Here is a 26,246-nt window from a genome sequence, read left to right as displayed (position 1 = left end):
GTTTTTTTTGTTTTTTTGTGGGGGGGGGGAGTTTCAAGACAGGGTTTCTCTGTTTAGTTTTGTGCCTTTCCTGGAACTCGCTTTGTAGACCAAGCTGGCCTCGAACTCACAGAGATCTGCTTGGCTCAGCCTCCCGAGTGCTGGGATTAAAGGTGTGTACCATCACTGCCGGCTATATATGGTTTTATATACATATATATGTATGTATCCTGAGTTAATGAAAAAAGAGGCTATGAATTTGAAAAGGAGCAAGGAGGAAGGGAGGTTGTGGGGAAGAGTTTGGAGGGATGAAAGGGAAGGAGGAAATGATGTAATTATGGTATAATCTCAAAAGAGAAAATAATTTTGTTGTTTTTAGTTTTTTGATATGGGGTTCCTCTGTGTTGCCCAGAGGACTGGACTGGAACTCACTCTGTAGACCAGGCTAGCCTTGAACTTACAGAGATCCACCTGCCTCTGCCTCCTGAGTGCTGGGATTAAAGGTATGCGCCACCACCACCTGGCAGAAATGATTTTTAATACCATCATTGTAAGTGGCTAGCTTGAGTCTTAAAGGGGTGGAGATCTGTACATCTGACTGAAGGGCAGTGGTCTAGAGCCCAGATCCTGTGCTGGAGTGTGAGAAGACCCTGCCTCTGCCAGGAGGGGGTGGGGAGGCTAGAGCAGAGAGAAGGAGAAGTCTGCGCTGGCGAAGAAGGAAAGTGGACTTAGCTGCAGAGTAGAAAGGTGCTGGGGAAGGCCCGAGTTTCAGGCCAGTCGTGACCTAGGGTAGCAAGGCTCTTCACCTGCCTCCCATCAGCTCAAGCGTATTGAAACACACTCAGCCCACAATAATTGTGGAGACTTGACTATAAACTTTTAGGGAGTTTTTATGACATTTGTGTTGTAAACTATTTACTTAGCTATGGGTGGTTTACCTTTCAACTATGCCTTTTGTTCTGCAGTTGCTATCTGTACTCAGTAACTGTGGTGAAAACAGCCAGGCTTGTACATTATTTTCTCATGGGATCAACATTATACCAAATTCAACAATTAACAAAGTTGACAGGATGTTGTGTTCTTTAACAATTTCTTGAACACATATTAACTTTAACGTGGGAGCCAGGAATTAACCTTTATATTTTCAGCCCAAGTGTTTGGGTCTTCAAAGCCCATGAACAAAACGTCAGCATTGTTGATGCATCCATGAGAGAGTCTGCAAGGCATCGCACATCAGTTTCTGCCATTTGTGTTGAGTCGGAACCACTGCATGTGGGCAGTGTGAATCTGAACCACATGGCCCCTCAATGCCCTCTGGTATGGCTTTTCCTGTTGTTACCAGTCACCTTGTTTCACAGGGCCTTGCGCAAGGTAATCAGGCTCTCTACCACTGAATCCACCCCAGCCCTGCTAGCTACCACTTCCCTCAGGTACCAGCTTGCCCCAGAAATCTACCTTTCCTAATTGGCAATTCCTAATTTGTTCTGGCCAAGGAAATAGGCATATATACAGTGTGTGCTGGCTAGTTTAATGCCAACCATGTAAAGCTGGAGTCATTTGGGATGAGGAGACCTCAACTAAGACAATGTCCCCAGCAGACTGGCCTGTAGTCAAGCCTGTGGGGCATTTTCTTAACTGATTATTGATGTGGGAGGGCACAGTCCAGTGTGGGTGTAGCATACCTGGGCAAGCAATCCTGGATGGTATAAGAAAGCAGGCTGAGCAAGCCAGTAAGCAGCACTCCTCCATGGCCTCCACTTCAGTTCTTAGCCCTGATATCCCTCAGTAATGGACTGTTAACTGGAAGTAGAAGATTAAATAAACAGTTTCCTCCTGAAGTTGCTTGTAGTCATGATGTTTTATCACAACAGTAGAAAGCTAAGTAAGGCACAGTGGAAGACTGAGGGGTTTTGTGTTTTTGGTTATTGTTGTTTGGTGTTGTTGTTGTTGTTGTTGTTGGTGGTGGTGGTGGTTGTGGTGGTGTGTGTGTGTGTGTGTGTGTGTGTGTGTGTGTGTATAGTAAGGTCCATGGATTTCAGTACATTGGCTTTTGACTTTGTAACTGCTATTCCAAACACCCAAGTCTTGGTCTTCAGGACTGAGGCTGCCAAGAGCCCTACTCATTTGGAGATGGGGAAGTTTATGATCAGAGAAAACAACACTGCCAGCTAAACAGAAGTTTCTAGAACTTTCTTGACCAAGTCTTAGCCAGGAAGATGAAGTATCTCACTATGGAGTTTTGGGGTCATCGCTGAAGCTAGCTGTGCCTGAGCTAGACAAGTACAAGATCCCTGTGTTTCATCCCAGTCCCCAAACATAAATTACCTCATAATGAACTCCAGTTCACCACGTACCTTAAAGTACATGGACAAGCCACAGGAAAATAAATTAACAAAAATGAGGATGTTTTAACCTGGCATATAATTCAGAGTATCATCTTTTTCTTTCCTTTATTTTTTACAGAGATTTATAATGTATGTATAATGTGGTAGGAAGTCCAGGAGGAAAAGAGAAAGGGGAGAGGAAGTAGGAGAGGGAGAGGCAGAGACAGAGACATTGTCTGCGTTAAAGGCTGAAGGCCTTGCCCGGCCTTCTCCACACCTTTTATGCTTCTCTACATAATGTACTCAGGGGAGATTTGGAAGTGACCCAGGATTGTGATTCCTGTAGACTCCCCACGGGAAGGAAAGTTGGGGGAACTTTCTGTCTTGGCAAGAGAGGAGATTGGAAGGGCGGGTGGAAAGGTCACTGGAGGTCATGGCAGCCTTATTCCTTGCTGTCTACTGAAGAGTTTGTGAGTGGCAGAACAGTGTGGTGTTCCCAAAGGGGGCAACCTGGTACCGGTGCCTGACTTGCCAGTTCTCTCCGACCTTGTCTGAAATGACAGAACCCATCTCTCTGAGCTGTGCTGAGGAGTAAATGATGTCTATGAAGACAGCATACCATACGACACTGAGCATGACCTTCAAAGTGTTAGCTCAGGATGCCTGGCCTCCACAATGTGTGGGCACAGTGCCAGAGAGCACACACCCATTTCTCTGCTTGACATTTCTGCCAGAATGTGCCCCCAAGCAATTGGAACATGTTCAAAATTGAGATCATTGTGGTGGTGCACACCTTTGGTCCCAGCAGGCAGGCGGGGCTCTGTGAGTTCGAAGCCAGCCTGGTCTACAGAGCGAGTTCCAGGACAGCCAGTCTCCCCCACTCCCGTTCCCACAGCAGTCCGTGGCCCCAGCACCCAGAGCTCTGGCCTCCCCTACACAGTGTCACTCTAGCCGTGCATCTTCCTTTCCTCCGTGACTTTTCTTGTGTGCAAAACTGGTATATCTCACCTTCAAACACCCAGTTGGCTCCCCAGGATAAAGTCCAAGTTCATGGATCTGCTCTGCCCTGGGTCTCTGGTCCAGGAAGAAATCTCATTCCTTTTTTCTCCTTTATGTCCTCCACTCGTCCTTCTGAGAATGATACTAAGGTAGGCCTTGGGCAACAGTGACCATGGTCTGTTTCCTATTCTCACTGTTAGCAGCCACACTTCTCCACTGATCTACAAAAGTCAGGCCTGTTGACGTGGGTTATTTTCCTATGAGACCATAAAGTCACTGTAGGCAGAGATCAAAGTTAACCTGTATTCCTAACCCTAACCACTCCTCTGCCCCAGCACAGGCTAGTGACCATGTTTACATATTGCTTGGAGAACCATATCAAGCTCTGGCTATGCATTTGTAGACAGGATTTCTTGAGCATGTAAAATGCATATTTGTGTTCTTGTTCTAATTGTGTAGCTTGTTCTAACAGTAGGCACTTGCTGTTTCCAAGTGGTTTTCCCAGGTGTTTGAAGTTCAACTGGAAGTTCAGTGAAGTCATGGGCATGGTGATGCATGCCTTTAGTTCCCACACTGAAGAAGCAGAGGCAGGTGGATCTCTGTGAGTTTGAGGCCAGCCTGGTCTATACAGCTAGTTCTAGGACAGCCAGGGCTGCACAAAGAAACCCTGTCTTGAAAAAACAGAAAGAAAGAAAGAAAGAAAGAAAGAAAGAAAGAAAGAAAGAAAGAAAGAAAGAAGGGAGGGAGGGAGGGAGGAAGGGAGGGAGGAAGGGAGGGAGGAAGGAAGGAAAGAAGGGGAAGGAAGGAAGGAAGAAAGGAAAGAAGGAAGGAAGGAAGGAAAGAAGGAAGGAAGAAGGAAGGACCCTGTTTTAGGGTTTCTATTGCTGTGAAGAGACACCATGACCATGGCAACTTTTATAAAGAAAACTGTTTAATTGGGCTGGCTTACAGTTTCAGAGATTTAGTCCATTATCATTATGGTGGGACATGGCAGCATGCAGGCAGACATGGTGCTGGAGAAGGAGCTGAGATCCTACCTCTTGATCCACAGGCAACAGGAAGTGAACTGTTTCACTGGGTATAGCTTGAGCATAGAAGACCTTAAAACCTACCTCTACAGTAACACACTTCCTCCAAGGTAACACCCAATCCAACAAGGCTACACTTCCTAATAGTACCACTCCCGTTGAGGCCATTTTCTTTCAAACTACTACACCCCACCCCACCCTGTTCTCATTTTAGGGAAAGCCTGCAGAGATACTCCATGTTGACATTGTAGCAACCCCTAAGTTCACCTTCCTAGACTTCATCCTGGCCTCATGCAATCTCTATTAGAGGGGCATGATCTCATGACCTATTATTCACACCAACCCCACTTGCCTTGGCTTTACTAGGGTACTAGGAACTGTAGCAAGTTAGACACAGCCTGGGGCAGATGTGGGAGGCTCTGGTGTGAGTACCTTGGCACTAGTTAGCTTGAAAACTCAGGAGAGTCAAGTTTATGCCTTCAGGGAAGGTAACTGGTTACTTGGATTTGTGGTCCCCCAGTGAGCTAGGAAGCTATTCAAAGCATGTTTGTGATCTGTTTGTCACTCTCCACCTTGCCTGGCTCTCAGATTTGCACAGCAGCACTAGCTCGTTTGTGCTGAAAGACTCTGAAATGAAACCCTGCACCATCGTCTGCCAGCCCTGCACACTCACGTACCTGGCTTTCTTGAGTAGCTGAGGTTAATGGTACTGTGGTTTTAACTTAGCAAAGCACTGTATTTAATACAATTTGGTGCTCATGCCTTTATTCAAGACCCACCCCCTCAGGAAGTAACTGCAGGAATTTACAAACCCTTTATGCTCTGTTTTTCTATACATACATACTTATGAAAGTTTCTAAACTAGACACGTAAAGGATAATGACAAACATTAGTAAGGCAGAACAATTATGACCGAATACCGTAATGAAACCCCGTTGTGTGTTTTTGCTCTTTTGTGGGGCCTGACACCCAGCTCCCAAATAAATCACACACAGAGGTTTATTCTTAATTATAACTGTCCAGCCTTATTTCTTGCCAACTTTTCTTAACTTTAAATTACCCCATCTACCTTTTGCCTCTGGGCTTTTTCCTTTTCTTACTTCTGTGTATCTTACTTTCACTCTAACTCCATGGCTGGCTGGGTGGCTGGGTGGCCGTGTGATTGGGTGGTTGGCCCCTAGCATCCTCCTTTCCTTGTTTTCTTGCTCTTTCTTCCTTTCCTCCCAGATTTCTCCTCCTATTTATTCTCTCTGCCTGCCAGCCCCGCCCATTCTTTCTCCTGCTTTGCTATTGGCCATTCAGTTCTTTATTAGATCATCAGGTGTTTTAGACAGACATAGTAACACAGCTTCACTGAGTTAAATGGATGCAACATGAACGTATGCAACACATCTTTGCATCATTAAAACAAATGTTTCACAGCATAAACAAATGTAACACATCTTAAAACAAAATTCTACAGCAAATCGCTACTTTGTTCTTTGGTGCTGTGACCAAGTAAAGAGTTACCTGGACACAAGCACAGTTGCTCTCATCACCTAGGTGGGTAAGTGAACAGAGGGTAATGGCACAAACAGTGTAAATATACTGTACAAAGGAGTGAGTCCATTCCTCCTCACAGGGATGCAGGAAAGAGAGTGCAAGATTTCATCATGTTACTCAAAACAGTATTCAGTTTAACACTTATGCATTGTTCATTTTTGGAATTTCCCACTGAATATTTTTGTGCCACAATTGACTGTGGGTCACTACAGGAAGTCAAACCACAGTTAAGAGGGACTACTACAGGATCGTCATCCTTCACTTAACAATAGATGTTTTGAGCCCAGCAGTGGTGGCACACGCCTTTAATCCCAGCACTCAGGAGGCAAAGGCAGGTGGATCTCTGTGAGTTCAAGGCCAGTCTGGGCTACAGAGTGAGTTCCAGGACATCCAGGACTACACAGAGAATCCTGTCTTGAAAAACAAACAACAACCAGTAGGTGTCTTGAGAAATGGTCTTAGATGGTTTCATAAAATGAACAGCCATGGAATGTCTGTAGTGCATATAAAAACTAAGATAGCTAGCTAGTGTCATTGGTTAATATAATCCTAGGAGACTGTCCTGGTATAGCAGCTTGTCGTTGACTAAAATGTTATCGGGCATGTAATTCTATTCAAAAGACGTTTAAAAACAGGCCTTTGCCATCATAGAGATGTTTTTACACATTCCCCAAATCCTTTTATTAGATAACGTGAATGCCATCAAATGTCCTGAGAGCAGCAACATTCTGTAATAGGACTAATAGTTGGAACTTAATTGTCCTATCACTGTAACCTCATGAAGGAAAGCATTTGGAGTGGAAGAAATGAGCATTTATGGTGTGCTGGTGTCTCACACCTTTCCTGCATATGCTCACTCCACACTGGACACTGAGGACAGACCAAATGAACAGTTTTACCCGAGTCAGTGAGTTATTGGGCTTCCTTACAAGAGCATGAGTGACTGAAAAGCAGCTTCATCCTTGAGAAACCCACCCCAGCATGGAAAGCTGCCGCTGGAGCTCCCGGCACGACTGGCATGGGTTCCGCTGAATAGAGAGCTTTCTCTCTTCAGCAATTGTATTACCTTATGACCTTGGGGAAGAAGCCATGTTAATCTTATAGGTTTTAGGAGCTTCCTGAGTCCTTCAAGTTTTGTTTACTTCTTGAACCTTCTAAGTCTCCTTCCAGGAAGGAGTGTTCAAGTTCAGGGAAAAAAAAAATAGAACCTGTGTTTTAGGCAGTTAGTTTACCCCCAGCATCTCTCTCCCTCTCTCCCCCTCCCTCCCTCTCTCCCTCTCTCTCTCTCTCTCTCTCTCTCTCTCTCTCTCTCTCTCTCTCCCCTTCTCTCCCTCGCTCCCTCCCTTCCTCCCCCCTGTGAACTTTAGGGCAGGCATTTTGATCTCTTTCTAAAGCAAAAGGCAACAATGACTCCCACAGACCAAGGCACTCTGAATCTCAGAGCTGTCTGGTCCCCAGCCATTCTTCTTCTCAAGGATTCTTCTCCACAAATCCATACCAGTTTGTCTTAGCACAGGAAATTAAACCAGGCTTTATTTCCAGTCCCTCCCCCTCCATAAGTATGGCCCAACTCTAATTTAGCCACTTTAGAATGCCCCGGCAACAGAGGAAGTGGGGGACAAAAGAGCATTCTCTGCCCAGAGTCCCCAGTTCTCACCCAAAGCCTCTGGCAAGTTCCAGTTGAAGGGAGAAATATTGGGTGGAGGGGAAGTGAGCTGCCTACCCCAATGGCTGGAATTGGCTAGAAAATGTTGAAGACACAGAAAAGGTACCACTAAACTCCTTTCAAAGGTCAGAAGAGAGAGATTTTGCTCCACTTGCAAGGAAGGGGTTATTTGGCATGCTTCAGAGAGGAAATGACATCTGGGCAGAACCTTGTACTGCTAGGATGGGGAAAATTCATTTCAAGTTAAAAGGAAATTGTGAACAAAGACCTAACAGTGGCAGGAAGGAGAGGCTTTGGTGGGAGGTGAGGCATTGATTCTGGTGTATCAGAGTATTGCTCTGCAGACAACCTTGGGCCCATAGATTATAAATAAAACTCTTCTTACAGCCTGGAATTCTACAATCTCATATATCGAGAGGAGGGTATTCTTGCAAATGATCATCCCTCATCTGGAAGTTCTTCCTTTAGAAAGGTGTTATTTGTGTGCAAATAACAAGCAGCCATGATCACTGACTTCTCTTTTAAGAGCCTGTTTGTTTCCACTTTTGCAGAAAGAAACTCCGCTTGCCAACGCTGCATTCTGGGCAGCGAGGAGGGGAAACCTGGCCCTACTGAAACTTCTGTTGAACAGTGGTCGTGTGGATGTGGACTGCAGAGACAGTGTATGGACAGACATGGTATCTGCATGCCCAGAGCACACCTTTGCACTCTGCAGGCATGAGACCCCATGAACATGCCTCCTTCACATGCTTATGCACTTGTTCTTGTGTTTGCCTGCTCTATCCTTTCCAAGAGTCCTGAGGTGTAATAGTGGACCTGGAAACATGCTGAGGAGGTCAGGAAGCAAATGGTTGGACATGGAGAGCAGAAGGCCTCGGCATAGTGAATGGAGGCTTTCATGGGAAAGGAGACAGGCAAGTTCCAGGAAGAAAGGGCTGTTTAGAAAACAACTTTTAAAAAGAAAGAAAGGAAGGGAGGGAGGGAAGGAGAAAGAGAGGCAGGAAAGAAGAGGGAGGATTATTTAGAGCATGTGTGGGCAGCCATGATTGTTGTGATTTTCATATATGAATGCAAAAACTGAGAAACTGAAGCCTCCACCAGCCCCCTCCACCACCCCCCTCCACCAGCGCCCCCCCATCTTTTCACTTTGAAAAAGGACAAGTCAAGTCACCAAGTGACAAGCTAGAAGGAAATTAAAGTAGGTGACAGAGCCACTGGCGGGTCCCACCCAGAGCTGCCCCCTCCCCAGCTAGAAGCCATCAATTCTCTGTGTTTCACAAGACTTCTCTGCATCCTTGGGGACAAGGAGGACCTCAAATAAGGGGACAGTTTTGTGGTTTGAAACCAATGTTTTCAAAGGATCCTTGTCGCTCCTTGAGACTGGGTGTGCCATTTTCAGCTTTGATGTGGAAATCTGCCGAGTGAAAACCACCAGCAGCCCCAGAAAGAAAAGGCAAGATTTTCTCTAGCTTATTTACTGGGTCACCAAGAACATCCAGATCCATTCTGTACCTTCTTCTGGTGGGCCCTGGGCCCAGAATCTGAATCATAAGAAATGCCCCAAAAGTCTCCCTCTCTTGGTCCTTTCATTTAATTTGACCAATAAAGGCATCCTCTGGAAGCAGAAGGTGGAGGAGAGAGTCAGAGGCCTCATTCTGGTGCTCACACTGGGGCTCACACTGGTGCAGGCACCATTATGTTACTTTTGTACCTTCCAGCCTGGCCAGTCACAGAGCCCTGCTCTCATTAAGTCCCAAACTACACTACCAGACCACTTCTTTATGAATAGTCTCTTTATTAAATTCCCCTCCAATTATCCCAATTTGAACATGCCATCTGTTCTTTGTCAGAACCCAGGCTTAAAGGGGACTCTGGGCATCTGTGAACGGCCACCCTGGTCTTACTTGGGTCTCAGTAGATGAGTTCCTGCCCTACACCAACCAACAAGATGGGGTAGGAACCAATTGGAACCACCTGTGACCTTCCTCGCTGACCACGTTGGTGCCTCCTCTTCCTCTTTTTTTTTTTTTTTTTTTAAAGTAATCCCTCTTCAGACACTCCCATGACATCCTCTGAGTTCTAGCTCTTGAAGGTCACTCTGCTGTCCCTCACAGACCCACCTTTTCTGGTACCCTGAGTCATCTGTGCTACACCCTGCCCACAGGGCTTATACTGTGTCTATCTGAGCAGCAGCTGTTTGGACAAGATTTTTCTCCTGGGAATAGATGTTTGACTAATAAATAAGTCTGTTTATAAATCGCCCCTCTTGGATTCCCCTCTGGTGAGATGGCTCAGCAGGTAAGAGTTCTGGGCCACAAGCCTGATGAACTTATAGAAAGACAGAAGGAGAGAACTGACTCCACACGGTGGTCATCTGCCTCCACATGTGTGCTGTAGTATGTACGCCCCAACACATGCACGTCATACACATAAAGTAGTAATGAATAAAATAAAATTTTAAAATAAATTTAACACTTAATCAGGAGGTTTCTGGGAAAGCAATTTCTTAACACAAGGAGCACATCTTGCTGTTTTGAAAGGACAGTTAGTGATATGGAAGAACAAGGAGATGTGTGGAGACAGTGCAGGACCTCGCTCCTCTTGGAATATCCTGGCTGGGCATCTGTCTCTTCCATGTGGCACCTGGGCATGGAATCTGGGTTCTAGGATTGTCTTATTGTGATGACTGATGTGTAGGCTGCCACTACCAGGTCTATGAACTGAGGTGCAGCGTCACCTAAGAAGCCTATGGAGACCTTTCAGATGCAAAGAGTGCCCAGGGCTTTCTTGGAAATGGTTCTCAATCCAAGCAGCCATTGTCAGACTTTTCCAACAGGTTGTCAAGAACAAATATTGCATCTCTAGACCACATTCTATGTGCTCAGAGCTTTGAATTGCTGACATTGTTCACCTGAGAGTTCTAGATCTTGTTTTAATTCTCTGAGGCAGAGCCTCAGCACTTGTAGCCCAAGCTGCCTTGACATTGGCTGTGCTCCATGGCCCCATCTCCTGCCTCATCGGAACTGCAGCCTTCTACCCCCATGCCTGGGGAGACCCTAAATTAACCCCATTTTTCCTTTCCTTTCCTTCTTTCTTTTTTTGCTTTGCTTATCTTTTTAACCACATTGATGTGAATTACAAGATTCTTGCAACTTTTTTTAGATTTATTAATGTAGGTATTTCAATGTCTTTGTTTTTGGGCCTCACTACCTTTATTTACATTTATAAATGCTTTGTTCAAAACTAGTTTGTTTCTAAATATATTTTTAGCTTCAGTCAATAAAATAAAGTACTCTTAATATTTCAGGAATCAAAAATCTGTCAAGCTAATGGGTTTTTAGGAAAATGGAAAGTGTATGCTGTACTATGGTACTTTTTATGGTCTTTCTCTATTGAACCAATCTTTGTTTCAACTGATCATAGTATAGAATTGAAACAATCAATCCATAAAGGTATGTTTTTATTATTTATTTTATTCACCTTTTCTTTCAAATGAATCAGCCTAAAGGGTTTTTTTTTTCCATCTTTGGGAGATTAAAATTTTATGTATACATGTCTGTGTGCATTTATGTCACATGAATGCAAGTGCCCGTGGATGCGAAAGAAATCATGTGTCAGATCTCCTGAAACAGGGGCTGCAGGTGGTTGTGAGCTGTTCAGTGTGAGTGCTGGGAACACGGCCTTCTGTAATAGCAGTGTGCTTTCTCAACCCCCACGTCTCCAGCCTCTTTTTCTCTTTTAAATATCCAAATTAAGTACTCAGATACTTTCTTCTGCTTGTGATTGGTTCTTTTTGTTTGTTTGTTTGTTTTGTTTTGTTTTTCAAGACAGGGTTTCTCTGTAGCTTTGGAGCCTGTCCTGGACTCGCTTTGTAGACCAGGCTGGCCTCAAACTCACAGAGATCCACCTGCCTCTGCCTCCCAAGTGCTGGGATTACAGGCGTGCGCCACCACTGCCCAGCATGGTTGGTTCTTATTTTGAAAACAGTGTGACCTGTGAGATAAATATTTTTCTTACATCTCATGTAAAAGGAGGTATTTATAGCTTGTTTAAACAAATTGTCTTTAAGCCAAGAGCCCACTTGAGGTGCTATAGTAAAATGCTTCGGACTGGATAGTTAATAAACAACAGAAAATTATTGCCCACAGTCATGTAGGCTGGGAAACCAAGACCCAGGTGCCTGTAGATTCAGTGTCTGCTAAGATCTCTCTCTGTAGAACAGGGCAGGAGTCCCCGCCTCAAGTCATTTCCTACAAGCACTAATCCCACTTGGAAGACAAGTCTGTTGTGTCTTAATCACTTCCTAAAGGCCTGTCTTCTAACCCACTGCAATGGAATTAGATTTCAGCATGAATTTTGGAGGGAAACATTCAGACCACAGCACCAAGGATTTTCCTATTTCTTGTCTAAATAAAAATTGTTCATATTCAGGAAGAAGTTAGTGAATGTAAGATTGCCACTCTAGTCATGAAGACCCCAGAGGAAAGGAGTTCAACTGAGTAAATAAACAGAGAAACCAGAATCCCAAGACATCATACATGAAAGGGACCTAACAGATAGTTACAGAACATTCCACCCAAACACCAAAGAATATATATGTTCTACTTGGCAGCTCATGGAAGTTTCTCTAAAACAGACCACATTCTGAGACACAAAACAACTCTTAAAAATGAAATAACCCTGTATCTACTCTCCGACCACACAATGCAATAAAAGTTAAAGTCAACAGCAGAAGACTCTCTAGTAACTACAGGAACTCATGGAAATTGAACAACACATTACTGAAGAAGTCAAGAGAGACTTTAAATTAAAATAAAAATTGGTTGACTCTCTTAAGAAGCCCATGTCCATAGTTGAGAGTGTTTTGTCCTTTTCCTGAGAATCTCTCTCCTTCCCTTAATTCCATGCTAAATCTGAGTTAAAACTTTTTCTTAGAGAAATAAATAAATATTTTTTAGAGACATACCCATTATGTAGTCCATGGTGGCTTAGAACTCATAATCCCCCTGCTCAGCCTCTCCACCTGGCTTAAAATGAAAGAAAACAATTTAAGACTTTTAAGTTCAAATGATGTCCTCGGAGCATGACACAATCACTGCATTCATGAACTCACTGCAGCTGTGGTCACTGCACACACCTGCACACATTCGCACACACATGCACACACCTACATAAGGTTGAACCAACAGTTAACATTGTAGCAGGCAGCACTAATTAAATTCAGTGTTACAGAGAGAAGACAGGAGAGGACTTGAAGGTATGAAGGGAGAGAGAGAAAGGTGGAGGGGAAATGATCAACTTATACTGTAAATGCATATACAAAACAAAAACAAAAAACCTTCCAAATTCAGAAAACCAGCTGGTAACATTCAACTCCCTTTGGAATTAGTAGCAGTGTTATGGATCAGGGATCATTTAGTGTGTGTCATAAAGTGAGAACATTGTATTGTTGCTGGCTTATTGGTTAAATTATTAAGGCCACTCCATGTAGTTAAAAGGGAGTTTATTTTGTGGGGTAACTTACAAATGAAGGGATAGGTTGCAGGGTCTGGCAAAGGTATAGTGCAGTCTGGCGGTGTTCTCTGGAGAACTCTGCTCAGTCTACCTCCAGTGTCCAAGGTCCCGGAACCAAGAGAGAGACCTCCTCTTGATCCTCGGTCTTCCGCTCCCCCCTCTGCCCCTCCTTGTGGGCGTGATCATGACCGAAGCCTCAATGGGGGTTGGAACTTCCAGGCCAATGCTGGGATGGCTACCCACTACATCTCCCCCTTTTGTCTAAATAAGAAAGTTCTAACCTAATACAAGACTATATACAAAGAGATGGTTATCAAATATTGTCCAGGAGTAATGAGGGATAATGACTTAGATAAGTTGGAATTACAATAAATGCAAACAATATCAAGCAAAAACACATATTAAAATCCAGGGAAGTCTAGAGCATGGGTAGGTGGCATGTTACAAGGATCATTCCAAAAGGTGTCCTATCCTAAAGAACCTGAGTCTAATACTTAATATATTATATCTAAGATATTATATATGTATATATATATTAAGTTGTAACTATAACTGATCAACTTATACTGTAAACGCATATACAAAACAAGAACAAAAACCTTCCAAATTCAGAAAACCAGCTGGTAACATTCAACTCCCTTTGGAATTAGTAGCAGTGTTATGGATCAGGAATCATTTAGTATGTGTCATAAAGTGAGAACATTGTATCGTTGCTGGCTTAAAATGCAATCTCAATATTTCACTTCGACTGTTTCTGAAGGAGATGGCTATAAGTGAATTTGTAACCTTCAAATTCCAACCTTGGCGATTTATCCATTTGCTTGCTCCTGTCCAGCTGGCATCCTAGTTACTCCAGAGCTGTTAATCTTGTGTGCCTCATCTGGGTGAAGCTAACATCTCTAGAATGTCCTCTAGGCTCTCTGCTGTGAAAGCATAACTGTTCATCTCTCTCCTCCTGCAGCATGGCACCACACTCCTCATGGTCGCCTCCTACGCTGGCCACATAGACTGTGTGAGGGAGCTGGTTCTACAGGGGGCAGACATCAACCTCCAGAGAGAGGTAAGTCAAGTTGTGCACATGACCAACCATGACCCGGTGAAAAGATCTGTGGTCTTTATGGCAGTAAAGTGCTTAAGAGGACCGGAGTTACCATCGCTTTGCTCCCACACCAAAGCCCACTGCAGAGCTTACTGTGCCTAAAACAAACACTGGGAATGAACCATCATCAACTGTACTCATTGTTGCTGCCATAATGGGATAACTGGTGCTGGGTATTTTATTTTAAAAATAGAGGTTTATTTAGTTCACAGTTTTAGGGACTGAAAACCTCAGATTCCGAACTACATCTGTTTGGCATCTGGTGAGGGCTTCCTTGGCTGCCTCACAACATGATGAGGTTGAAGAAAGGAAAAAGAAGTGACCATATATACAGAAGAGACCACCAAGCACCAAGTGTCTTATTTTTTAACAACCCATGCTTGTGAGAACTAACCCACTCCAGGAGATCAGCACTAATCTTTACTATAGCTCCACCCACTGATGACGACCTCACTGCTGCCTCCATCTTAAAGGTCCCACTTCCTCGGGATCATCACTGGGACACCCAGCTCCTAGCACTGAGTCTTTGGAAGACACATTCAAACCATATCTGCTCCATCCCAGGCACCACCCTGCCTTATCACATTCCTTAACAATCACGTTTTTGTCTCAGACACGAATCAGTACTTCTTCCTCTCTTGGGATGAGATACCATGGAATGTATAGGAATTTCCCAGATGTTACTGCATTTTTATTAAGTAATCTCTCCAAAAGAGTCGTGTGGGGGTATAGTGAAATACAATGTGAGCATGTGATCACACTTGATCAATGTTGGGGTGCTTGGCTTTACCAGAGGCTCCAACTGTGGTTCAATCTAGAGCAGCAACAAGATGACTGTGGCATTTTAACACACTTTGGAGCTCGGGTCTGAGGAGACCCCACCTACATCTCCAAACTGATGTAGGACCTGTTTAGACAAAGCTTTGTGGAGATGTGTGCTCTGGTCACTCTAGGTGTAAATTTGACCTCTCAGTTCACACAGAGGTGGGCATCCTGGGACAGCTCTTAGCCATAGTGGACCCTTGATTTTCTTCATTTGGCCTGATTCATGACCTGCCTTACCCCTGACAGTCCTTCATCTACCGCTAAATGTTAGAGGCCTTGTCTGTAGACCGTGAAAAACAACCTTTGTGAGGCTGGTATACAGAGCGGCAGTGTGGACACTGCCGTCAATTTCATCCATCTTCTCTCACACGGGTCCTTCTGGGGCAATCTCACAACGCTAAGTCCTTGTTTCAGGCCTTTTTCACATCAGCTACTGAAACAAAATCTCTCTCTGGGATAAAGATGTTTAAGCCCATTTAGAAATATATTTTTAAATTATCCTCATCTTTTTCTCTTTACTTTATAGTCCTTGTTTGTTATAACTTTAAAACACAAAGCAGATTTTCTCTAATAAAAACAATGCAGTCCAGAAATATACTTATTCATGAAGTTGGTCCCGAAGGGCAGGTACACTGTGTACAAAAGCCTCTTGAGAACAACTGAGAAGAGCAAAGCGGACTTCTAGCTAGTGTGTGGCTTTGTTTATTCATTCATCCGATCACCATGGCTCAACCAAACTAGCAGATGGAAGCGTCTGTGCCCCGAGGACAACAGCACTTGAGGGCTTCCCTGACACACACTCGGTCCAGAGGCAAATCGTGACCCAGATGATGATGCTATGGAAGTTTCCAGTAGTCCCTCTAATTTCCTGAGCCCATGGCAGCCTCAGGCAATACAAATACTAAACCAGGGGAAGGCCCCAAAGTACTGACTCCATGGGGGTCTTTGGAGTGTGTTTTTGCAGCCGGCCTAACCATGCCCCACTATTAGTCCATTTGCAGCATCAGAGTGTGTCCTTAGAACTTTCCTAACCTGCTTTCCTAGGTCTGTAGAGCTTTCTAGACCAACTGGAAACCAACGGTCCTGAAGGGCAGTCGCTGTAGAGACCCAGCAATGGTGGCTGACTGAAAGCAACAGGAATTGGCCTGTAGTCTGGGCTTCAGGAGGAAAGAATGTACACTGAAAACTTAGTTCATCTTTCAGAATGAACTCTAAATCCTGTTAGATAGGGATTACTGTATCTGACTACATGACTGATTTTATATATAAACCTACCTCAAGCTGCTATGACCATCATTTTAGTTTATTTATCGAAAAATTACTGAAAAATAAATACCTTCTCTTAATAAAGAAAACACCAGGGGCTGGGCATTTAGCTCAGTGGTAGAGCACTTGCCTAGCAAGCGCAAGGCCCTGGGTTCGGTCCTCAGCTATGGGAAAAAAAAAAAAAAAAAAGACAAAGAAAACACCAGAAAGAATTCCGGATACTCTCTAAATTTTATTTCAGAAGCAAGTGTTTTCATCAAAACCTCTTTATAGATATTCTGGAACTTAGCATCCTTTGCTCTCTGACAGCAAAGGACAGGTGCTGCAGGTTCGCATCTGTGGGACACGTGGGGAACCACTCATGGCAAGCAGCCAGGCTCTGGGAATGGTCCGGTTGCCTTTCCTCTCGGGGCGCAGCTGGAGGCAGAAGGTTCCATTCGCAAAGGTGGTCCATGTTCTGCCTCGGCGTCCTGCCCCATGAGAATGAATTTAGAGCGATGAGTACAGTCCCCGGGACTTGATGCCTCCTCCAGCCCTCAGGCCTGAGTCAGAGTCAATCCCCACAGGTTCCGGGTGAGCTACGGAAAGAGAGGCTTTTCACAGAGGCTGGAGAAGTGAAGTATGTTGGTTTCACCAAAAGCGCAGACTATGGATGTGATGGACATTTTTTTCTTTTATTTTCTTTGCAATTCCTTGTACATGTACAGTGTATTGTGATCACGTTCACTCTGATTACCCTCCCTCATCCCCTCCCATCCCTGCTGCTGATCCCCCCTCTTCCCAGATCGTCCCCCATGATGAGCATTTTCATAGAAATGATATACACTGGCCACTGCTGTGCTATAATGATTTTGTTCATGGGACACTATGATTTGGGTACCAGTCTTTGAGTAGGCTTATAAAAGTGACTTCAAATGTAAAAATACCATGTTTGGGTGATGAAAATGTGAATTTAGACTGTTAGTGGTTAATACGTCCAGTTTTGAAAAATACTTGAAGCCAGCTTCTGCTCTGGCCTCCAGTTGAAGAATTCACACGCGAATTGTTTAGATCCCTTTTCCTCCTTTTCCCTCCTTTTCTTTCCTCTTTCTTGGCGTTGGTTGTTTTCTGCTTTGGAGTACTGAGCTGTGGAACCCACAGTCCTGCTGCCAGGGTTCTTCCATGTCTTGATGGATTCTCGTTCCCCCAGACACTATACCAAGTATATCTGTTGCCTGTTACAGCAGATCACCATGAACTGGATGGCTTAAAACAACAGGAATTGATTATCTTGGAGATCTGGAGGCCAGAAATCTAAATCCAGAGTGTGGGCTGGGCTTCATTCCCCCTGTAGGCATCCAACCCATGGCCTCCAGACCACATGCACTCCAGGATAATCATGAGTGGGGCCCGACACAAAACTTACTGAAAATATGAAAATGCTAGGAGGCTTTTGGTGAATTATCTAGGACTCATTTACACAGTTTCTAGGCAGGAACTTGGAAGATGACAGTGTTGAGTTACGATATCAAGATTGGACATGCCTGCTAGAGGCCGCCGGCAGGCTGGGGCTGGGGGGGGGGGCGCGTTCTCTGCTGTCTCCAGAGCTGGTGCGACACCATCCCGTGCCTGTGGCTTCCGCATCCCAGTCACCATGCCTATGGTCTCTTTGCCGCTGCTGTCAAATATCCCTCTTCATCCATCTTCTTTTATTCATTACTTTTACTGTAGTACATCTCCATAAAGCTCACCATCTCACCCGTTTTCACCTTAGCTGTTTTAGAATATGCAGTTATGGTACCATGGCTACACTCAGTGCTGTGTAACCACAGCTGCATCTTCTCTGTGAGTCTTTCCCCGCAGCTGTGCCCACCAGACGATAGCTGCCCTCCTCCTTTGTGTTCTTCAGACACCACAGCAGAATCTAACAGAGTTTGTGCTTGTGGAACAGGCTTACTCCGTGTGACACATCTTTATGTTTCAACCCTGTTGTGCTGTCTGTCTTAATTTCCTTCCTTTTAAAGTAATATTCTGCCATGGTAGGCCACGCCGCCTTACTCCTCCATTTGTCCACAGATGAGCCGCTCCACTGCTTCCATGCCATAGTTCCTGCAAACCAGATTTCTTCCTTACTCTCTTTTGGTGTTTTATTTTGTTTTGTTTTCTTTCGTTTGGGATTGGTTTAAGTTTTTTGAGATGGGGTACACTATTGTAGCCTGGGCTGGCCTCAAACTTCCTGTCCCGCTGCCTCAGCCTCCCACATGCTGGGATTATAGGCCTGTGACACCGTGGAACAGTTCACAGAGCAGAGCAAGGGGTTCAGTTCTTTTTTGCACTTACAAGGACACTCATCATTGTCTGGGCAATGCGGAATGAACACCTCCTCTCCAGCTCCTCAGTCGCATCCTTCACTATATAAAATAATAGCACATCCTGGAATCAGGATGGAGTCTGGCCTTCGGGGGAGGCGCATCCACTCTAGTACAAGAACAAAGTCTTCCCTTCATGATATTTCTCTCATCAAGAACTAGCAACAGGGGCTAGAGATGTTGCTCAGTGATAAGGGCACTGGATGTTCTTCCAGAGGACCCAGGCTCAATTCCCAGCAACCACATGACAGCTCACAACTGTCTGTAACTCCAGTTTCAGAGAGTCCAGTGCACTATTCTGGCCTCCATGGGCACTGTACACTGACATGTGTACAGACAAAACATCACACATCAAAAAAGTAAAATTGTAAAAAAGAAAGAAAATCACAACAAATCAAAAATGGCCCTCTTGGAACTAGGAAGTCTGTGCAAAGATTCTGCTCTGTTTTATTTGTAAACTGATTTTGTTAATGTCTCTTTAAAGCCATCCCCTCTCTCTCCCAGTCAGGTACAACTGCCCTGTTCTTTGCTGCCCAGCAAGGCCACAATGACGTCGTGAGATTTCTCTTCGGATTTGGAGCATCTACTGAACATAGGACCAAAGTAAGATAATTCAGGTCTTGATTTTTTCATATCCTGTCGAAGACCTTCCACATACCTGCATCCATTTTCTCTGTATCTGTGGCACAAACATGTGCTGCTCTTGCTGGAAGATTCTGTAGCCAAAGGAAGTGGGTTTCAGGAGGTTACAAGTGGTTCAGGGATAGCCAGTCTTTGGGATTCCTTCTAATTTTACACCGGGAAAATTTCAAGGAGAAAAACGTGTACTCTTTCGTGTAATTTAGCATCAATTATTTTCTGTTTGGGGAAAGTAAGCTTCATCACCAGGTGGCTCTCCCAGTCCCCATTTCCGTGTTTTATTCCAGTTCTATGTAAGCTTCGTCACCAGGTGGCTCTCCCAGTCCCCAGTTCCGTGTTAGCTCCAATACAGTAGTAGGAGCTATTGGAAGTATGACTTGGTCCTATGGAGCCAGGCATTGTGGCATGCATGTATAACTTCAGCCCTGATGGTGATGGACAAGAGAGACATAAGGATGCTGAAGGCAACCAGTGTAGACAAAAAGATAGGCTCCGGGTTCAGTTACAGACACCGTCTCAAAATCACAAAATGGAACAGCAATTGAGGAAGCTACCCTGATGTCAACCTCTGGCCTCCACATGCACCACGTGGGTGCACCTGTGCACATGCATGCACACAAGCATGTGTGTGCTCACTCACACGTGTTACAACTAAAGTAGCAAGTTCACTGAACCCAAATCTCAACCCTAGAACCAAGTCAGAATGATCATACATGACCACATGTCTACTCCAGTCATCTTCTTGCTTACCAAGCTAATGTTGGCTTAAAGTCTTTATGCAGGAGCCCATTTGTGCTCCCGCAGATCCATAGAACGCAGAGCCCAGGATGAGCAATTCCATGATTCCATGAGGTCAACTGCAGGTGTTTTAAGAGCTTTCCATGGGCAGAAGTGAGTGTCAGGAGGTTGTGAGTTTCAGTATGAACCTGTCATCAAAACTGACTTGGTTTTAATAATCACCCTCTTTGTTACTAACTGCATGCAATTTGTAGCCTGAAAATGCTTTAATAAAAGAGATTGCTCCTCTGTAGGCGCCTCTGTATCTTACTACTCTCTTACCTCATCAGGAAGAGAGACCAGAAAGTTGACAGGAGGGAGCTCCAAAAGAGCAACAGTCATTGCTGCTACTAAGCAATGTCTTGATGTCCCCCATCTTGCTATCAGCCTCAGCCTCCCGCCCCTCTCCCTCCACTCCCTGCCCTTCAAGGCCGGTTCACCCTATTCCTTAACAGACAGTCCCTCCTGATGCCACCTGAAGCTACTGTCATGCACCAGGATGTCACTTTAACTGTGAACACAAGACCTCTATACAGGCATTTCACAGGTGAGGCCAGCTGCCCCGTCTGTCACAGCCACACCCCATATGACTAGTTAAACGGCTTATTTTTCTGGGCCACACCCAAGACCTTATGAATCAGAACCTCTGAGGGTAGAATTTGCTTTGAATAAAATAAAAAAAAAAAACAACCTATGCCCAAATTTATGAACTATACTATCATATTTATAATTCGTATTTTTAGTGAAGTCACATGTATTGAATGCCTCATAATTAGCCTAAGTCTGCACATCACAGTTCACAGAACCGAGCATCCCTCAGAGGTGGGGAAGCTGCTGCTTGACCAGAGGCACCTGAGGAAAGCCATTAATGGCTCCTCGAACACAGACAGACTCAGTGAGTCAGTAGTGCGATGTGGTTGGTGTAAGTGCGTGTTCTAATTTCAGATGCAGAGATGAAAGTGGAGTTGATGGAACAAAGGGATGCCCTGCTTCACATTAGAGCATTATTACGTTACAGCACTCTGCTCAGTCTCAGGGCCCATGCTTTAGAAGAGACCCAGACAAACTGGCACATGTCCAAAGGACATGGACCATCATGTCATCATCTGCTCTGCTCTTTTAATGAAGGCCTATCTTGTCCCATGAAAACATCTTAAACTCAGTGGCTTATACCCAAATAGCACCACAGGATAAGCCAAAGCTTGCCAAAGGAGCCTCTGGGCAGAAGCTGTGGAAGGCTTTTCTGGTAACTCCAGGAGGAGCTGACAATACCTGGAAGTGTGCATTGAGGGGCAGATCTGTATTCCTGCTTTGGTACAAGATATTTTGTAATAACTTGGTGAGATAACTGCACTGTGTCCCTGGCAAGTTATACAAGGGTACACCATGCGCAGGTCCTTAAGATGAAAGCTTTCATGATTGCAAAGAAAACGTGAGAGGCTGGAGAAATGGCTCCATGATTAAGAGCACTTGATGCTCTTCCAGAAGGCCAGAGTTCAGTGTCCAGCACCCATGTGGGGTAGCTCAGTCTTCTGCGACTCCAGTTCAGGGAATCCAACACTCTCTTCTGACCTCTGTGGGTACCCCCCACATACACAGGGCATACACTCACACAGACACACAGATGTGCACATACATACAAATAAAAAATAAAATAAGCCTTTAAAAAATAAAGACCAGGTAAGAGAGATGACAGAAGGGAATTGAGTTTATTATCTTGGGACATTTTCTTCCAGTTCTATGAAGAGTATGCTTGGTGAAATCCAAATTGCACCAGATACAACGCAGTGTCCTTTCCTTCCATAGGACGGGGGCACTGCCCTGTTGGCTGCCAGTCAGTATGGGCACATGCCAGTGGTGGAGACCTTGCTGAAGCATGGGGCCAACATCCATGACCAACTGTATGTGAGTACCACCACAATGAACATCCAGTCCAAATCCCAATGTCAAAACTGCCAACTTAAAGTCATTTTTAGTGCACAGTGGGGTTTTCTTTTTTTGAATATTTGTTTTTGTTTTAATTATGTATACAGGTGTGTGTGTGTGTGTGTGTGTGTGCGCGCACACGTGCACATGAATGCAAGTGCCCACAGAGGTCCTAGGTGTCAGATCTGCTGGAGCTGGGTTTACAGGCAATTCCAAGCCACCAGATGTGGGTGCTGGGAATTGTGTAATGACAAGGTGGCCCATGGGAGGCCTAGGCAGGTTGGGCCAAGGTGCACAGCAGTGGGTGAGACATGCCACGCAAGCACGCTGGACATAGCAAGTTACTCACACAGCAGACATGTCGTTCATGTGGCAAGTTTATTTTGGGGTGAGTGTAGAAGGAATGGAAGGAAGCAGAAAGGAGAGAGAGGGAGAGAGAGAGGGAGAGGGAGAGGGAGGTGAGAGAGGGAGGGGAGAGGTTTTCTCCTCTTAAGGGGGCTTTTGTATCATGAATCTTAAAAGGTCTTATTAATTAAAACAAACCTGAAGCCAGTTATTGGGGTGAATGCTGGCAGATCAGAGAAGCAGAACAAGCCACAGCTTCCTCATCTTGCAATTCTTCAGCTGACCCTGTTTCCTCAGACTGGATGCCTCTCAGCTGAACTGTGCTGCTCAAAAGCCTAAAAGCTTAACCAACTTAGTTCCTGGTTTTCACGCCTTATATATCTTTCTGCTTTCTGCCATTACTTCCAGGATTAAAGGCTCAGTTAGTGGGATTAAAGGCATGAGTCACCATGCCTGGCTGTTTCCCAGTGTGGCTTTAAACTCACAGAAATTTCTGCCTCCCAAGTGACAGGATTAAAGGCATGTGTGCCACCATTTTCTGGCCTCTATATCTAGTGGCTGTTCTGTTCTCTGACCCCAGATAAGTTTATTAAGGTCACACAATATTTTGGGGAACACAATACCACCACAGGGCTTTAATGTAAAATGACATCAGGACTCTGGGTGGGTCTCCAAGGGGCAGGTCAGAATGCTAACAAATTAAACTCAGATCCTCAGGAGAGCAGTATGTGCTCTTAACCACTGAGCCATCCCTCCAGCCCTACACAGTGGGATTTTCATCTGAGACTTCAAGGGAAAATCAGCTAATGAGGTGAGCTTTCCCTGTCATGGAAACCACGCCCCTTTTAAATCTGCGGTACATCTGGCACATTTCACTCATGCAATCCAGCTGCCCCAAAGTCCTGGGACACATATTTAGTCAGGCCATGACAAGCCGTGTGGTCCAGTGCATGGACTGCAGCCTCCTGTTGTAAAGACACTGGAACAGAAAGGCATCAGGGGGAGAAACCAGGTTGTTCCAAGAGAAATGAGAGGTGAAAACCTGGGAGATGGATGCACAAGGTAGGCCTGTGAGGGGATCTGCTGCCACTGTGAGTCTGTTTGCAGCTAATTGGCAATTAGTACGTAGCCCAGGGGCCTTTTTAATTGTCACTATAATTCTGTAGACTCTATGACAACTGTTATTATCCTGGTTTTGTAGGAAAGATAAAATATGGAAAGATGAGGTGACTTGACAAGAGTCTCAGGGGGAGGGAGAGAGTCCTGCTTCCAATTATCCAGGAACTGTGTTTAGGCTATTCCTCAAGTACACGTGAGCCCTTACGCCACAGGCGCTAGGTTTTCATAGCCATATAATGGGCTGTGTGGGTGTGCAGGTTTCCATTTGAATATCCTTTCCAGAGCTTCCCTCGTTAACTCTTTGAAGTCCACAGTAACTCACCTTGCCCTCTGGCACTTCAAAGTTTGGAAGACTTGGGGCCTAAGATCCTTGATAACTCTAACAAAGTGTTTCTCAACCTGGCTGCCCAGTAGACACACCTGTGGAGCGATCCAAACTTCCAGTCCTAGCCACCCCCTCAGACCAGCAGAGCCAGTCTCTGTGGATGCAGCTGTGGCATGAGGAGGTTCTGAGAAACGCAGGCAGACCTGGGGAGAGGGCTCGGGAGTTTGCTGCGCAGACTGGAGAACCTGAGCTTGATCCCCGGCGCCCACACACAAAGCTGGGCTCTGTGCTGTGCACTTGTAATCCCAGTGCTGAGGAGATAGGGACAGGAGAAGTCTGGCTAGACTGCTGGCCAGCCAGTCTAGCCAAATTGGTGGTGAGCTGTGGGTTCAGTGAGGCCCTTTCTCCAAAAATAAGGTGGAGAGCAACTGAGGACTCCTACTATTGATCTTTATTTAACCTATACACTTGAGTGCACATGCATGCACACATGTATCCACGCATGTGCATAAACACATACATATACCACAACACAAAAAAGGGGGGAAAATGAGTGTACATCTAAAGCTTTGGATCCTCTCTCTGGGTGGATGTAAGTAAAGAGTAGCTGAGAGTCTAGGTTTCTGTAGTGTGGGACTGAATAGAAATGGCTTCCAGAAACTTTGGAAATGGAAAGGCAATTCTTATTTTCACAATATGACCCAGAGTTAGCAGTCCGGATTGAGAGTGGATGTAAAATTTATACTCATTAGACAATATTCTTCCAGAAGGCTCTTAGAAATATAGACTTCAGCTGAGCCCTTATTCATAGTAAATTCCTCTCTGTTATAAGGTGAATTAAGAAATTTCATGTGCTGTAAATTCATTCTTACTTTTTACTTTTAAGTTGGTCCAAATATTTCTATTAAAAACAATTGACCTGAGTATGGTAGTGCACACCTTTGATCCCAGTACTAGGGGAAGCAGAGATAGATGGATCTCTGTGAGTTCAAGGACAGCCTGGTTCACATAGTGAGTTCCAATCCAGCCAGGGCTGCAGAGTGAGGCCTGTATCAAAAAATAAAATAAAAAATGATGGTGGTGGGGTCCGTGTCAAAGATCTCTGAAAACAGTGGGAACTAAATGCCGTGATGCACAGTGAGAGACCCTTTGTGTAGACAGTATGTCTCAGAAAAGAGCAAAGTCAGCCGCAGCTAAGGGCATGGGGAACATTCTGTGCCAATACACCAAAGAGCAGCTAAAATTTGCAACCGTAATCAAACATCTGCCTAAACTCTGTACAGGCTGGTTTGTTTTTAATGATTGCCTCGAGGTAGTCTAGTAGCTCAGCAGAACCAGTGGAAATCCAGCCCCATCCAGGTGATGCGCACCCCGGTTTGTTTGGGGTTCTGGCTTGCCATTAGCATTGCCAGCACAAGGTGATTACCTGGGTGTTGACTCCACAGGGGACTGTCCAGGTTTTCTACTGTGGAGCATATACACATACTCTGACGTGAGGGTCTGGACGAACACAACCTACAAATTTGCTGAATCAGGAAGACATGATTCTGAGAAAGAAAAGAAATTCCCCCACACATATAGAAAAGCTCATGGAGACTGGGGCTGTCACTTGGGGCTTGGTGCAAATTGCCCTTTGTGTTTATAGGTGTTGCTGACTTCCACAGGCTGGCAGGCAGCAGCCAGGTGGGGAGTGTTTCTAAGGCAGGTTTTCTGAAATCACATTTTTGTGCTAGTGCTAGGCTAGTGCCCTGCCACTGAGCCACCATGCCCTTTAATACTCAGAGAAACTGCATGCTGAGGGGTGTGGAGATGCCAAGGGAAAGACACTAACTCCCAGTTGGTAAAGTCACAGAAGTGGATTCTGGGGAGATGGCTTAGTTAGTTAAGTGCTTGCTTCCTGATGTGAAGACCTGAATTTCATTCCCAGAACTCACATTAAAAATACAAAGCTGGGTCTGCTGGAGTTAAAAACGTGTGTTGCTCGTGCAAAGGAACCAAGTTTTGTTCCGCAGAGTGACTCACAGCCGTCTGTAACTCCAGTTCTAGGGGATCTTTTCAAAGCCCACTTCTGGCCTCTCAGGGTGTCCGGAATGCACTGCATGCACACATATATATGAGCAGACAAAACATTAATACACATGAATAAAATAAAAATATGTTTTAAAAAGCTGGGTGTGGTGGCTTATGCACGAAATCCTAGCACCTGGGAGGCAGAGATAGGGAGAGCCCTCAGGGTCACTGGCCAAGCAGCCTGGTGTGAGCCCCAGGTCAGTGAGAGATCTCAACAAAGTGGACAGTGCCTTCCTGAGGAATGATGGAGGTTGTCCTCTGGCCTCCATGGGTGTGTGCCGGTGCATGTGTGTATGTGTGTGTGTATGTGTAAATCTGCACCATTTATTTACCTAATAGCTCATAGCTATTGGTTGGCAAAAGCATAGAAACAGAAAAGAGAATGAGCTTTAATTAAGTATATGTACCTTTAATTTTCTTTTAAAATAAATCGGAAGCCTGAATCCGAACACTTG

General features: G+C 44.9%; 1 protein-coding gene across 3 annotated transcripts in view; it reads left to right on the top strand.

The window, feature by feature from the left end:
- Ankrd29 (ankyrin repeat domain 29) overlaps positions 1-26,246 on the top strand; it is a 50,963-nt gene that overhangs the window by 4,683 nt on the left and 20,034 nt on the right. The window contains exons 2-5 of one of the 3 annotated variants that reach the window (XM_036205302.1): positions 8,090-8,200; positions 14,014-14,112; positions 19,095-19,193; positions 21,813-21,911. In XM_036205302.1, coding sequence (XP_036061195.1) covers positions 8,090-8,200; positions 14,014-14,112; positions 19,095-19,193; positions 21,813-21,911 — 408 coding nt within the window. Of the gene's footprint in view, positions 1-8,089; positions 8,216-14,013; positions 14,113-19,094; positions 19,194-21,812; positions 21,912-26,246 lie in introns of all 3 variants that reach the window. The other 2 variants (XM_036205301.1, XM_036205303.1) reach the window with 2 other exon arrangements.

The sequence above is a fragment of the Onychomys torridus genome, chromosome 13 (genome assembly GCF_903995425.1).
Source record: "Onychomys torridus chromosome 13, mOncTor1.1, whole genome shotgun sequence".
Classification (NCBI taxonomy): domain Eukaryota; kingdom Metazoa; phylum Chordata; class Mammalia; order Rodentia; family Cricetidae; genus Onychomys; species Onychomys torridus.
The sequence above is the reverse complement of the archived record's forward strand: the minus strand, read 5'-3'. Positions and strand labels throughout refer to the sequence as shown.